A 16,548-nucleotide genomic window follows, 5' to 3' on the forward strand; every position below is an offset into this window, starting at 1 on the left:
GATTATGATTAGATTACAAACCCTAACTCGGCAGGTGCGCGGTGTTGTTCGCAAACGTGGCGTAGAAACCGGCAAACCTTTGATGGATTTTCAAATTGACGCCTGTGCTTTTCATCGCAATAAGAATCGAAATGTTATAGCAAATTTGGTATACCAATTCATGGGCTTGGAGAAATGGAGTAATATGAATCACACGTGCCCCTATAATGTATGTATCAATGCGGTCCTAAAACTAACGAAACACTTTGAAAAATTCCTTTCGAATTACCAGCATGACTTATTGTTGAAGCAGTATCCTTTCAACGGCTGGACAATGGGAAAATTTTTTCCTTTACCTTTGGGTCACTACACAATAACCACCTTCTGGGCGAGCTATAATATGATTGATGTTCTGGTTGATGTATATTTTGAGCTGTATGAAAAATAAATTAAAAATAAAAATATGACCTCATCCCGCGTTGATCGAGAATATTGTGCAGAGAATAATTTTCTTAGTTAATCAGAGGCGCAGTTATCTGCAACACAATCGATTATTGGATCTATTCGAGTACCATACATTCGTGGCGATTTGTGCAAGAAATATATTTTTTTGTGTTGCTGTTAAGGTCAAAATCGCTTCTGTGAAAGATAAAAATTGTGTGTATGTAAAAAAAAAAAACATTTTGTAAACGTAAATACTGGACGGACTTTGAAACCTTTGAAACGACAGATAATGTGACACGAGATGGCTGACACAGTAGCATTATCAAAAAAAAGTAGATCATATTCTGCTTTGATTATTGGATATGAGAAAGTTGTCGCAGCGATAGGTACCAGGTTTGCTTCGTCAGGAACAACAATTGCAACCGTAAAACCACCATATATAATACATAGTGTTTAATGCTGTTTATGTCCAGTTGAGGCATGTATCCACTGGTAATTTGGAAATCACTAGAATAATTTGAACTGAATTGGAAAAAAACTCTTTGGCGAATATAAAAGTGTTTTTCCCTCCAAGAGAACGTACTTGCCCTCGTTTTCGATGTTCCATAGCCAATTTCGTCGAATTATGGTACGAACTGCTCACTCGCCGCGAAAAAGCTTACGTCGAAAGAGGAGGTTATCGCTGGCAGGAGCCTAGTATGAAGGCCTCCAAAAGCGTATGTATTTGTCAAACGATTTGAAGAAGTTGTAGTAGTGTATTGAGATAAAAGGATAAATTGTGTCTTCCACAATTTTTAACATAACCTATCGCCACCTAGCAGAGTAAATTTTCCGTTGGAAATATTTATCTCGAATAAAATATTTTTAAAACTTCCGTTATCTCTGAGAATAATTTGGATATAATTTCTTTCCGTTTCATAACACCAAAGATATTGCACTTCCTCCCTTTTCGACGATAGAACAGTAATGATACAATATAATACAAGGTGCGTTCCAAAGTAAACAGGACTTTTTGAATCCAGCCCCTCTGGTAGCGCCATCTATATGTCGACTGCTCGACATAAATGATGATCAACATGTGGGCCAATCAAAATCCGTGATCACCGGAAATTCCATCGAAACTGTGCGTGAATTCATCAAAAATCAGCCGAAATCATCATTGAAATTCATGGTAATGGATCCAAAACATCGATTTATCGCATTTTGACCAAACATTTGGGCTTACGAAAGGTGTGTGCACGATTTATTCCGCACAAATTGACTGACGACCAAAAATTGCTCTCATCGATCGACGCTTGTGCCCGATTATTTGACCAAAAATCAAATTTTAACCATTAACCACTCCCCGTATTCTCCTGATATGGCACCGTGCGACTTCTTCCTTTTCGGAAAAATGCATTTGTCCATGAAAGGAAAGCGTTATGCAGACGTAGAGGCCATTCAAAAGGCTTGAACCGGCATACTGGCGGCCATTCGACATGCTTTTGGACCGCGCAAAAAGCTATGTTGAAGCAGAAGGAGACTATTTTGGATAAAATAAATTGATTTCGTCTAAAAAACCATTTGTTCTGTTTTTTTTAAGTCCTGTTTACTTTGGAACGCAACTTGTATTTACGCTGAAAGCCGCAGGAAAACTCAGTAACGGATTAGTTTTTTCTCTTCAAAAATATATCAAGTCGTGAATGATACCGCTGTGAGGCTTCTGAGAATGTAAGAATGACGGTTATACTGTATCTCCCGCTGTATGGATTATAAAGTGGGAGCTTTAGTCTCTATTGGAACCACCTATAGTATGAATCACTTTATATATGTATGTACATAGTATATGTAGAAATATGCAAATTGACACTAGCCGCGATATTGGGTTCGTCTGATGTGGGTTATATTCTAAGATATTCTGTTCGAAAGCGGAGAAGACACTGTGCCATAAGATAATTGATATGTAAAGTTGAGTTACATAGATAATTAGTTTTTTGAACAAATGTAGGAATGGTTGTCACGTTACTAAACCGGGCTTAATAACTCAACTCAAGATCACAGCTGTCTTCAGGGTCCTCTTTATGCCATCATTAGGGTATATTAAGTTTGTCAAGATGTTTCAACCACCCAAAAGGAGATGTCAAAGAGCTTATAATGTATATATGTAAATTATAAGCGTGACGAGCTTAATCGACCATGTCAATCTCTCTGTCCGTCTGTATATAGTATATACGACTAGTTCCTCAGTTTTCGACATCTTAGTAGGAAGCGTCGATATCGGAACACTATAGCATTTATGAGCCATATTTTCCAAGGCAATGATGCCATTTCAGAAGAAATTGTTCAGATCTAGTCACTATAGCAAATTGCTGCCCAACTTACCGATCAAAGATCCTATAAGAAATATTTTGCATATGTGAATGGTATTATAACTTCGGTACAGGCGAAGTTAAAGTTTTCTCTTGTTTTATTTTCGTTCTGGGGTTTTGAAATAAAAATTTTTAGATATGTGAAGAGTGGAAGAGAGAATGCATCGCACCATAGAGGTCCAAATGTGTGAACACGAAGAGCTTACCAAGCTGGCCGTCAGGTAACCCTCAGAGATGATCTAGTGACTAATGCCCAGAGCGTACTGAAATTATAGAGGGGCACTTCTTTTTCTTCTGCTGAATGGTAGTGAAAGCATAACACCAGGAGATGTTGAACCCCATCCCGCAATCGATGACGGCAGAGCAGACGTTCCATTGCTCGACCGAAGAAAACGTTCGAATAGCTATTACAAGTCTGAAGAACAACAAAGCGGCGGGGGCCGGTGGATTGCCGGCCGAGCTATTGAAATTCGGCGGCGAGGAACTGATAAGGAGCATGCATCAGCTTCTTTGTGGAGTATGGTCAGACGAAAGCATGCCTGGCCTCACAATCTGCGCCAACTACCGTGGGATAAGTCGCCTCAACATCTCATATGAAGTTCTATCGCGCGTACTGTATCATCGATTAAATCCCACCGTCAACAAACTCATTGATTTCAGGCCTGGGAAATAAAAACTGTCCAGATATTCACCGTACTCCAAATCTTGGAAAAGACCCATGAAAAGATAATCGACACACACCACCTCTTCGTCGATTTCAAAGCTGCTTTCGGCAGCACGAATAGAACCCGCCGACGTTGAGCAACACCAAAAGCTCGGTCATGATCGGGAAGGACCTCTCCGAGCCATTCCATACCAAACGAGTTTTCAGACAAGGTGACTACCTACTACTACTACCTATCGTGCGACTTCTTCAACCTGCTGCTGGAGAAAAAAGAACTAAACAGAGAAGGTATCATCTTCTATAAGATATAGATATGTACAGCTACTGGCGTACGCCAATGATATTGATATCATTGGCCTCAACACCCGCTCCATTAAAACTAACAACGTCAGCATCGAAATCTAACGAAGAATAACTCTTGCCAACAAGTGCTACTTCGGACTGAGTAGACAATTGAAAAGTAAAGTCCTCTCTCGACAAACAAAGATCAAATTCTACAAGTCACAACAACATCTGATGAGTCGGCCTTAAGAGAGAAAGGTTCTACGAAAGATTTGTGGTTCTTTGCACATTGGAAAAGGCGAATACCGCAGTGAGCTATACGCGAAGTCAGCTGTTTATCGAAGTAAGAGACAGCGACTAAGCTGGCTAGGTCATGTTGTCCGGATCGACGAAAACACTCCAGCTCTGAAAGTATTCGACGCAGTACCCGCCGGGGGAAGCAGAGGAAGAGGTAGACTTTCACTCTGTTGGAAAAACTAGGTGGAGAAGATGCTGGCTTCACTTAGAAGCTTCAATTGGCGCCAAACAGCGAAAAGAAAGAACGACTGGTGTGCTGTTATAAATCCGGCAATAAACGCGTAAGCAGTGTCTACGCCAATAAAGAAGAAGAATAAGATATGTTTTAAGTATATACCTCTTGTATTTTATTATTTTTAAAATTTAATTCCAGAAAACACAACAATTATCTATCGAAAACGATAAATCGTATTTTAACAATAGCCTTTAAATCATTGTAAGCGAACCATTTGGTGACGAAAGTAAATTCACCATTGCCAAATGGAATTATTTTTCCGATTGCTTTACCATTGAAAGCATAGCGATCAAGCAGGATATCGTGCTAAAAACAAAAACAAACTAAAATTAGCAAAGTATTCGTATATACATACATATAATCGGTGTTCGCAAATTACATTCGCTAAAGTCGATAATAAAATGAATACGGATTAAAATGGACCAACTCCGTAGAATCATTCTTCGATGATCTACTAAATTAAAGTTTTAGAACGGAATACTTCAAAATTCTCCATAATCGAGTTTAGCTTTTATAGCTTGTGAACACACTTATAGATCTCTCAACTCACATCGTAAGGGCAGCTGTGATTCATATTGCTATACTTGTCAAGACCCATAGCCTTATAGGCGAAAATCGCTAAAAAATTTCGACGTTTATTGCGAAAGAAGGCACAGCCATCAATCGTGTATTCTACCATGGGTGCGCGATCCTCGTAACCACGTTTGATCAATAGCGCTGAGAGCTTTTACGATACTCATTATAGTTTATAATATAATATTTTTTTATTTTTTTTGTATCTTACCGTCGCATTATTTATAGGTCTTTGTAAGAGTGTTGCCGCCACGGACACTTCCGCCATGTCATGCGGCATTTGCTTCAAAGTGCAAAGTGTGATATTTAAAGACGTGGGTTGCACACACTCACAGGTGATTTCAAGTAATTTCACGATTTTTTCCTTTAACGATTTAAGAACAAATATTTAATATACAAACTTTGAATAAAAGTGAATACCTACTTACATTTTGCACAACTTGCAATTGCACGCAAGCGATTAAAACGAACGTCAACCTTCTACACGATCGAAACATTTGGCCAAAACTAATGTTGATTCAGTTCGGGTTCGATTGCCAAAGAATTTAATCAGAAACTCAAATGCAGGTCTGTATACCAGAATCGTTTATTATTGGACCAACTGGAGGAAGGTTTTATCTGGTTTGAATGGTGAAGTCGAACTCGAATTTCTTTATTAAAAACGTTTCTTTTATACAGAATTTTTCTTATATACTATAAACTTACATATGTACTAATTCTTACTTACTAGTACTTATTTCTATATACTAACGTAAGCAATAATTATAGCCAAACAGCAAACCTCAGTTTGGTCGAGAAACGGCTCACATTGCGGCGGCACGACTTCCGTTCTGGTTTAGTGCCGACGAAATGTGCTGTCGTTGTAAATTTTGGAAATTGAGCAATGATATTGTATTTTTACAGAATATTGCTGAATTGGGTAATATCAGTATATTTGCTAGCTACGAGTACGACAACTTTGTTGTTGTACTTTTAGCTGTGATAACTCCCCCCTTCTTAAGCATCAGCGTCTCGCTGATTAAGAATTATTGGCTACTGAAAGCTGTGGGTAATCTATTATTGGTGGGATAAGAAATGAATTCCTGGTTTTTGGTTTGAGTATGATATATAAAACAAATGATAGTGTTACTGCAACAAGAATTGCTAAGAAGCTTGAGCTAATTGAAATAATGTTTTTTGATGTTATTCGTTCTAGTTCATTTACATTATTTAAATGTAGTTTATGTAAATAGTTTAAGTCTAATTTAATTTCATTTTCCGTTAGGTTATTCTGAAGTATTGCGGGTAGGATTTGGTAGGAACTTGTTTGCCAGTTTGTGTAACTAACGTTATTCAAAGTTATAGTTTCGTTAAAGAAGTTTATGAGAAAAGTACCATTTAGTTTAAAAGATGTATTATTATAAGTAATATTTCCAATAAAATTTGAAAGAAATATTGTTCCTTCACTAATTAGTTCAATTATAGCTTGGTTTACATATTGGTAATCGCAGAGCGCTTTTTCTCCGCTAAGGATCTGTGAAATGCAATGGGTTTTGTTTAGTTTTTTAAGTTGGTTTCTCTTGCATATAGTAGTATCATCTACTTCAATGCAATTTCCAAGTATGCCATATTTGTCGTTTTGGGATATGAAAATATTGGTGAATTCTAAGTATACTCGTTTAAGGTGTTTTACTGTCGAACGTATGATAATATTATTGTAAAGGGTATCTTCGGTTTTGGGAAGTGAAATTACATATAAAAGAAGTGAGTCTTTAATAATCATAGAAGGTTCTGCATATTTGAGTGCTTGCAGTTCATTTTTAAAAGGTAATGTCTCAGTTTGAGAGAGAATATTTGCGATATCTTCTTTATTTAGAATTTGGGAATGAACGATTCCTTGTTTAGCTAATTGGGTTGCCATTATAATTTTTGCAATTTCGTCTTTTACGATGCCTAACCTATTATATAATGTTTGTGCGAATAATTCCTTATTATTCTTACTTATTTCATCCACAATCATGTTATAACTATCTAATATTTTATTATTTGTCTTGATAAGGTATTGGTTTGTGGTGTACTGTACGTTACTGTTTTCAGTCAGTTCATGTGTTGTGGAAAGTATTTGGTCCCAGTCAGTGGCATCGGGATTTCCTGCTAACCATTTCCAAGCAGATCCTATCCAATTGATTGATCTCTTTTGAATAGTTGCATTTTTTGTTCGCAGTTGGCTTAATAAGCTATCTATCTCGGAAAGTTGATGTTTTAATTGTGGAAATAAAATATTTGTTTTACTAATTTCGTGGTATATAGTAAGTCTGACGTCGTTGGTAATTTTTTCGTAGTAGTCCAAGTCGATAGTGTGGATAATTTTATACGTCCCTTTTGTAATCTTTCCTAGTCCTTGTTTGATCGTCACGAGCGGGCTGTCATATTCGTAGGTGTCCACTGTTGCAGTTGTCCAACAAGGTAAGAGTCTAAAGTGTAAATGTCAGTTAGTTTTTTAAATGTGATTTATGAATCTTTCTGTTATCTTTAGTAGTTATTGTGACGGTATATTAAAAGTGAAATTTGGCACAAGGATCGCATTAGGGAGGGCATATTTGGACGTTCACATCCGCGCCTTCTTCCAATATAACGCTATTTTGAATTCCATCTGATTCCTTCTCTGTATAATATAAACATTAGGAAATGAAAATACAATTCAATATTCAAAGTACACAAATTGATCTAATCTAATTAATTTTACAGCAAAATAAAAAAAATATGTAAATTATTATCACTTTATCATGCGAGAGTATAAAATGTTCGGTGACACCCGAACTTAGCCCTTCCTTACTTGTTTAATTTGGTTTCGTTGCATATAGTAGTATCATCTACATTGAGCATTTTCCAAGTATGCCATATTTGTCGTTTTGGGAAATGAAAAGATTGGTGAATTTTAAGTAAACTCGTTTAAGGTGTTTTACAGTTGAAGTGAGTTTTTAATGATCATAGAAGGTTCTGCATATTTGAGTGCTTTTAGTTTTTAAAAGGTTCAGTATGAGAAAAATTGCTATATCTTTCTTATTTAGAATTTGAGAATAAACTATTTCTTGTTTCGCTAATTGTGTTGCCATTATAATTTTTGCAATTTCGTCATTTATTATACTTAACCTATTATATAATGTTTGTGCGAATAATAGTTCAGTCAGTTTTTTAAATGTGATTTATGAATCTTTCTTATATCTTTAGTAGTTATTGTAACGGTATTGGCTTTAGCGACAGTTTCTTTCTTAAACTTGGGTTTGGGTTTATCTTTAATTTGTTTGTTCTTTTTATACATAAGGTGTGTATTATTTGACCAGCAAATTAAGCTATCAGCTTAATTATACTGGCTTGTCATAAGCTATCATTGCTTGTATACTGAACTAGGGGCATTGACATTTCATCGGTTTTTTCAAACACAACAGCTATGATTTTTCCAAAAAAAAGTAGTTGGCAATGGCGATGAAGTTCGTTTAGACCAGTGGTTCCCAAACTTATTTTGTCTACCGCCCACTTTGAGAATAAATATTGTTTTAGCGCCCACATTTTTTCACCTATTTAAAAACCACTATAACTTGTAACGGGGTTTCGTCCATAGCTGAGGTATGCTCAGCCGCTCCAGGGTCAGCCTTGGGACCCACGAACCCTTAGCAAATAAAAGATTTAATTCAATAGCTGAAGTGTCCACACCCCCCCCCCAAACCTTCCCCCCCCCCTCCCCCCCTTCAGTGGACAGCCAGACCAGCGTGTGTTTTATGGCGATGATTGGTGCGACGGTGATCTACACGACGGTGACTTGTGCGGCGGCAATGTGTACGACGGTTATTGGTGCAACGGCGATTTATGCACAACGGTGACTTGTACAGCGGCAATGCGTACTGCGGTGATCTGCACGGTGACTTGTACAGCGGCAATGTGTACTGCGGTGATCTGCACAACGGTGACTTCCCTGCGGAGGAGAAATGGTTAATTGATTGCACAAGGGAAGGAGCACTCAGACGGCGCGTTGACCTCATGTTCGCAAATCCTTGGCGTTGCTTATCGCCCAGTCGCCTGATGGCCGCGTTAGCGTTCTCGTAACGGTGCCCAACGGTGTGCAGGCAGAGGTACTAACGCCGCGTGTTCTAGACGCGGTTACGGCAGTGCCATCGCGAGCATTGGGATCACCCAGCGGTGATGCCTTTGCTGCGCGGGGCCTGCGAATTCCCTCAACTACCGGGCAGGGCCATCGCGAGCACTGGCGGTGATGCCTTTTCTGCGCGAGGCCTGCGAATATAGCAGCACAGCGCAGCTTTCGTCAGTGTAGTGGGGTGAGTTGTGTGCGTAGCTTTGGTCAGTGCGGTGAGGTGAAGTTTGGGATAATTGTGGTATGATGGAAAGTTCTACGTTGGGGTCGGGTGTAGTGGTGTTGACGTAAATTATTGTAAGGTGGTGAAAGCCAAGTTACAAACTTCAAATTAATTATTGTGACTTATATATGTATATTAACGGAGAATTCTAAACGAAACTTTTACTATAACCAGCAACTCTAAACCTGAGCGCAGTAGGTAACATACAACGGCGCTTAGGTCTCAAGTTAACTCTTACGGGCTCCACCTGCCAATAAGAATGATTATTGGAACACAACTTTATAGTATTAAAACAGAGAATATTTTTGTGGTAGTTATTGTACGATGCGCACACGGTGGCTGCCAGCAGGAGAAGAGAGTTGATCGTATGATGTGTAGTCCTATATAGTAATAACAGCGGGCGTCCTCAACTAACGGTTAACTATGTATTCCTTGTTTCGTTTTGTGTCGTATTCGTTTCAGCGTTGCTTGTAAGCCAGGCGCAGCTGACTTGCTGACATGATGTTGCCATGTTGTATTAAACGTTGAAATATAATATTATAATATATTGTGGCTCGTCCCACAAGTACTCCCCTTCTTGGAGAACGTTATCAAAATTATTGATAATTTAGGAAGATGATTAGTAGTTCAGCGGAATCTAACCCGTCTTTTGGGTGATGGTGTAAATAAATTGGAATCGGATTCAGATGGGCGGTATGATGACGACGAAAATCGAGATGTCCCAGGTTCAGATGACTCTTGTGAAGTTAATGTACAGTGGTAGACATTCGTATAAGCGCACACATATGTTTTGGGTTTTTAATAAATAAAAGCTTTAACTGTTGCATTTAAATATTGAAAGTTATTCATTTTATTGTCTTACATATAGTTAATTTAAAATTTTTATCAACTCAACAGTAATTAGTAAAAACTTAACATAATTTTAAAGAAATCTGGATTTTTAAGGAGGCATTCATTTAAGCGCACTCCACATCTTATGGAAAATAAAATAAAACTCGATACTTTAACTTAATCTTAGTACTTGGTATGGCCACCCCGGTTTTCAATAACAGCAAAAATGCGACTTGGCATAGACTCAACAAGATTTTTGAGCAAATCTCCTCTCAAATCAAGCCAACATTGCTGAATTGAAGTTTTAAGCTCATTTGACGTTGCTGTATTGACGCCCATTGCCGTAAACTTTCCCTGCCATTACTCCCCACAGATTTTCTATGGGGTTACAATCCGGACTGCATGCCGGCCAATCAAGTAAAGGCACTTCTTGGCTCTCCAACCACGCCTTTGTTTGCCGAGAAGCATGTATCGAGGCATTGTCCTGTTGGAATACATATTCGATTTTGCTTGCCTTACAAATGGAATGAGGTTTTGTTGGAGTAGATCTGTGTACGCTGTGGAGTTCATGCGGCATGTTATGGGTACCAGGTTAAGCCTAGAATCATAGCAAAATGCTTCCCAAACCATGACGCTCCCGCCTCCGAAATTTCGCTTCGATCGCACCACATTTTCTTTGGTTAGATCGTGCCAGTAACAACTGTAGCAATCTGGTCCGTCTAAATTGAATTTTTTCTCATCCGAAAAAATAACCCTCTGCCACTCCTTTTTCCAGGACATGTATTTTTTAGCAAATCTTAACCGTTCTTTCTTGTGTTGTGTTGTTAAACGTGGCTTGTTCTTCAATTTCGTCCATTTAACGTTCGGGGAAGTGTTGAGCACCCTGGCGATTTGACGAGGTGTTACGTCGATCTCTAATTTTGCTTTAATTTGGCTGCAATTTAGTTTATTTTTTGTTGCTTCAAGGAGTATTTGCCCTTTTTGACGGAGTGTCAGTTTTTGGTTACCCTTTGTTGACGGTTTTATTCCATACTTACTGCCTTTTTTTAAAAAATTACGGATTACGTTCTCAGACCTCTCTATTCTCCTTGCAATCGCACGATTTGAGTACTTCTCTTCCTTTAACAATTTAACTGACACCCGTTCTTCTTGCGTCAAATAAGATCCTTTAGGCATGATCTAAATTATCAATTAAATACATGTAAATACAAAATTTTACACTAAAAAGCCCACTTTACCTTTTATTTATTATCTACCGTCTAATGAAAAGCAAAAAAAAAATTTACGCTGCAGCTCCTCTTTTAAAAAATATATATTTTTCTAACATGCGCTTATACGAATGTCCACGTTACTACTGGGATGCTTCTTTTATTGTGAATTGCCTACTTAAACAAGTACCGTTACATGCGGACTTACTGGCGCCAGTCATTGGTATACTATATAGCATTACAGTAATTGACATATCAAAATCTTTTTTTCGAAATAATCTGCTTTAAATATGCTTTTTCGAAAAATTTCATTGTGCGCTTATACGAATGTCTACCACTGTAGTAAGCGTAGTATTGTTGTCATCGTCGTTGTTCTGCTCACTTTCGTTGAGCTTATCGTCGGGAAGTAGATAAACAGGCTTTAGTCGGTCGATCGAAACTGTAGTGTTTTAGCCTCTGACGTTTACGATGAAATATTTTTCATGCTTTGAAATGACTCGGTGAGGTCCTTCATAAGGTGAAGTGAATGCGTGGTGTGGAGCGTCGCGACGAATAAAAACGTGTGAACATGTAGATAATTCTTTGAAAATGAATGTTTTCTTCTGACCATGTCGGATGATGGGTTGTGGTGCAAGCTCTGCGAAGTAATTCCTCAAGCGTAATGCCAAATTGGATGGTGGCAAACCAGATCGTGGCGAAGGCGCTAGGTAAACGAATTGCCTCTCCATAAACGAGATCGGCAGGAGTTGCACCAAGATCTTTCTTGCAAGCGGCTCGAATTCCAAGGAGAACGATGGGTAGCATGTCGACCCATGAGCTGTTTTCGTGACAACGAATGGCATCCTTCAAGTGTCGGTGAAGACGTTCCACCACTCCATTCGACTGCGGATGGAAAGTGGTGGTATTTATATGTTTGCTGCCGAGGAGACGAGCGAGAGCGCTAAAGAGTTGGCTCTTAAACTGTGTTCCTTGGTCCGTTGTGATTTGTAATGGTACACCGTAGCGGCATATCCATCCAGTAAAAAGTGTGCGGGCAACACATTCGGCGTCGATACTATCAATGGGAAATGCCTCTGGAAACCTGGTGAAACGATATGAGGCAGTAGCGATACCCCTTTGAAGGTATGTATGGACCAATTATGTCCACGTGGATATGTTCGAAACGTCTTGTGCGGCTTGGAAAGTTTTGGATTGGCGATACCTTATTTCGTTGGCAAGCTAGCCATGTTCGGGCCCACAAACGGCAGTCGCGGTTAATGCTGGGCCAAACGTATCGTTGCGTTAACAATTTGGCGGAGGCTCCTGCTCCGGGATGACTAATGCTGTGGAGAGCGTCGAATATTTTCTTCCTCAGCGCGATGGGAACGTATGGACAAATAATATCGGTCGAAACGTCGCAATAAATTGGTTTATTGCAGCCCGGAATGTTGACTGGTCGCAAGTTTAGTGAATCGTGTTGTTCCCTTTGTATTCTTTACTGAAGTTCCTCGTCCTCAGCTTGTGCTTGAGGAAGTTCGTTTGAAGATACTGCCATTGAAATTTCTTCGATGCGAGAAAGAGCATCTGCGACGATGTTGTCTTTTCCGGCAATATGTTGGATATCGGTTGTAAACTGGCTGATGAAATCTAGGCGGTGGAATTGCCAGGGTGTCGCTCGATCGGAGTCCTGAGAAAAAACGTGTAGCAAAGGTTTGTGATCCGTGAATAACGTGATGTGTCGTGCTTCAAAAATATAACGAAATTTTCGTAAAGCTGCGTAGATAGCGTGAAGCTCGCAGTCGTAAGGACAGTGTTTCCTAAGAGCGGGTTGAAGCTTTTGGCTGAAGAAGTCCAATGGTTCCCAGTGTTGTCCTCGCCGTTGTTGGAGGACGGCGTCGATAGCATATTCTGAAGCATCAGTAAATATTGCCCAAGGGAGCGTTGTATCAGGGTATGCTAATATTGTTGCTTTACGTAGCTCTTCTTTGCATTGAACGAACGCTGCATCCCCTTCTGGTGTCCAGGGGACCGGATGAGAACGTTTTATTGAAGTTCCTTGGATATACTCGTGCAGGGGTGTCTGTAACTTAGCAACGTTTTTAAGGAATTTACGATAAAAATGTATCATGCCAAGGAACTCACGCAGTTTTCGGATCGTTTTTGGTCGTGGAAAGTTAACTATCGCGTTTACTTTACCAGAAAGTGGTAAGATTCCTTTGGCTGAAATGCGGTGTCCCAAAAAGTCTACTTCAGACTGACCGAAACGGCACTTAGCGGTGTTAATTACGACACCATACTTAGTGAGTCGTTCGAAAAGTAAGCGAAGATGACTGCGGTGTTGCGTAACATCCTTGGAAGCGATTAGGATGTCGTCTATGTATGGGAATAAGAAGTCGTCTAGTCCCCGTGTTACCTCGTCGATAAATCGTTGGAATGTTTGTGCGGCATTTCGAAGTCCGAACGTCATGAACGGGAATTCGAAAAGACCAAACGGTGTTATAATTGCAGTTTTGTCGACATCTTCTTTGGAAACAGGTATTTGATTAAAAGCGCGTATTAGATCAATTGTTGAAAATACTGTTTTGCCGGTTAGATTGGCAGTAAAGTCTTCGAGAACACGAACAGGATATCGGTCTGGCAATGTACGGGCGTTAAGTCGTCGATAATCCCCACAAGGTCGCCATTCGCCAGACTTCTTTGGAACCAGGTGGAGCGGAGATGACCAGGAGCTCTTCGAAAGTTGAGTGATTCCTATTTGTAGCATTTTCTCGAACTCTGTCTTGGCAATTTTAAGTTTGTCGGGAACAAGTCTTCGAGCTTTACGGGAAACTGGAGGGCCTGGTGTAGTAGATATGTGGTGCTGCGTCGTATGTTTTGTTGGCTGACGGATTCCTTCAGGCTTTGTCAGGTTTGGGAACTCCTTTAGAGTATCTGCCCATATAGGATCGACGGGCAGTACTTTAATTTCCGAAATGATTTTTGATGGAGATAACTTACATGCGGCTTTTAGTCCAGTTATCGAGTCGATAAGGCAGCTATTCTTGAGGTCGGGTAAGATGCCGAAATGAGCTAAAAAATCTGCGCCAATAATAGGTTTCGTTATGTCCGCCACCACGAAGCGCCATGTAAAATTTCGTCTGAGGCCAAGGTTTAGTGTTAGAGTTATGCAACCGTAGGTGTTAATCGTAGACCCATTTGCTGCTGTGAGATTATAGTTGATTCGTTCGGACGGCCACGGTGCGATAGATTTAGGAAAAGTACAGAGATCAGCGCCAGTATCCACCAGGAATTGGATTTTGGTGGCGCGGTCTGTTATGAAAAGGCGGTTTGAATCGAGTGAGGAGCCGTTAACCGCCACTAACGGTCCGACGGTAGGTTTCCCTGATACGAGCAAGGCGATCGGCAACGTTTCGCTTTATTGCCGAAATTTTGATGATACCAGCATGTGTCGTTGTTCAGTGCTGGAGAAGATGTGCGCGAACGAAAACGCTGACGAGAACGGGAACGAGATATGCTCTGTCGCTTAAAACTGGAAGCTAGCTCGTTAATCGAAGCTTCAAGATGGGAAACGCGTGATTCTATTGCTGATGTTGTTGTTGATTCTTGGAGCGAATTAATTTCTGCTGGTAGTGCGATGTCGTGTATTTTGTCTGCCAGAGACGAGAGTTTATCGAGATTCATATCCGCTTGGGATGCAAGTATAGATTGCGTTGACATCAGAAGTCTGCTAAGCCACTTAGTACGAAGAATGTTGTCCGGAACGGTATTGTCGAGGCTTCTAAGATGGCGTAGAAATTGCGACGGTTTTCTATCACCCAAGGTCTCTCGATGGAGAAGCTGTTGTAGTCGTGCTTCTCGAGAGAGCGTAAGGCGTTCGATCAGTGTCTCTTTTAGGCGAGTGTAGGGCGTTTCTGTGGGAACATTCAAAAGAAGGTCTTCCACTCCTGCGGCGGCCAAGGTGTGAGGAAGCATAGTGGTATTGCGTAATTTCATCGAAAATTCCGGCGAGATAAAATTGTCCCTCGAGTTTGGCGAACCACAAGGCTGGTCGTTCGGAAATGAAGAGCGGACATCGTATAGAAACACGTTGGAGTGGCGTTATACTGTCTGCCACTTGCACGTTTGCGCTATCTGGCATAGCGATTTAGCGAAAAAAATTAATCAGTTGAAAAGTTGTATGTGCTGCTCTCAAAGCTGTACTGATCAGCACTGCGGGAAAACTCCAGTTGTCCTCCAATAGTTCGTATGCGTGGGCAGCCACGTGCGCAGATGAGCACAAAAACCAATACAATTAATATTAATTAAGTAGTTTTATTTAATAAACGGGGTGCACTGTAGCCGAAATAGTTAGCGAATTTTAAAATTATACTTGTATTCATTGATCGCGGTAAAACTATTGATCACGTCGAGGTCACCAGTTGTGGTGGTTATTGTACGATGCGCACACGGTGGCTGCCAGCAGGAGAAGAGAGTTGATCGTATGATGTGTAGTCCTATATAGTAATAACAGCGGGCGTCCTCAAGCCTAACGGTTAACTATGTATTCCTTGTTTCGTTTTGTGTCGTATTCGTTTCAGCGTTGCTTGTAGGCAAGGCGGAGCTGACTTGCTGACATGATGTTGCCATATTGTATTAAACGTTGAAATATAATATTATAATATATTGTGGCTCGTCCCACAATTTTATTAAAAATAAAACTAAAATAATCGATCCCCATATAAAAACTAATGTGAAGGATGAATCTGATGCTGTTTAATAAGTTTGTTAATATCAGGTTCCAATTTACTCAAGAACAGTCGCAAGTCGCCACGTTCGGTAACAAGCAAACGATTTCTATTTTTAGTAAGCAGTGTTGTCACAGCGCTAAATCCACGTTCACACAAATATAACGATGGGAATGCTATCAAGAATCGTTGAACGATTGACCACAATCCAGGGTACAATTGCGAGATCGGTTTTTGTAGACAAAATTCTTGGTTACCATTTTTGAACTTGATTTTTATTTCCTCGTTTGTTGTCAATTCTATAAGTTCTTCTTCCAGCTGAGGTGACATTGCTGTGTGGACATTTGAAAAGGTATCCAACACCCAGTCTGATATTTCCAAGTTCAAAATGTCCTGGTATCGATCGGTGAAGTCAATGTGGAGGTTTTCCAAATGTTGGCAGTGGGCAAACAATTCGTCGTTACTGCATGATACTGATAAATTCGGAAAATTGTGAAACTCACGCTGCCCAGATTCTTTTTGTGTAGAAGCAGTTTGGCTGCGAAAGCAGCAACTACGTTTTTTGTTTTAATTAAATTTAGTTTATCGCCCTGCAGTTGGAGATTCATGTCGTTGAACAATTTATACAGGTC

The 16,548-nt window shown here is 39.9% G+C and overlaps 1 protein-coding gene and 1 long non-coding RNA gene across 2 annotated transcripts; both read right to left on the bottom strand.

Annotated features, from left to right (window-relative positions):
- Positions 1-4,337: 4,337 nt before the first annotated feature.
- Positions 4,338-5,435, bottom strand: LOC126754627 (uncharacterized). The gene is made up of 4 exons (XM_050466737.1): positions 5,251-5,435; positions 5,034-5,186; positions 4,800-4,973; positions 4,338-4,555 (listed from the first exon to the last, which is right to left on the bottom strand). Exons 1-4 carry the CDS (start codon positions 5,317-5,319, stop codon positions 4,400-4,402), a joined length of 552 nt encoding a protein of 183 aa, XP_050322694.1. The 5' UTR covers positions 5,320-5,435; the 3' UTR covers positions 4,338-4,399.
- Positions 5,436-10,877: 5,442 nt separating this feature from the next.
- On the bottom strand, positions 10,878-11,344 carry LOC126754727 (uncharacterized). Its single transcript, XR_007666409.1, has 2 exons — positions 11,244-11,344; positions 10,878-11,184 (listed from the first exon to the last, which is right to left on the bottom strand). It is a non-coding gene; the product is annotated as an uncharacterized LOC126754727 (long non-coding RNA).
- Between the last annotated feature and the right edge of the window lie 5,204 nt (positions 11,345-16,548).

Source organism: Bactrocera neohumeralis, chromosome 4 (assembly GCF_024586455.1).
Source record: "Bactrocera neohumeralis isolate Rockhampton chromosome 4, APGP_CSIRO_Bneo_wtdbg2-racon-allhic-juicebox.fasta_v2, whole genome shotgun sequence".
Lineage (NCBI taxonomy): Eukaryota > Metazoa > Arthropoda > Insecta > Diptera > Tephritidae > Bactrocera > Bactrocera neohumeralis.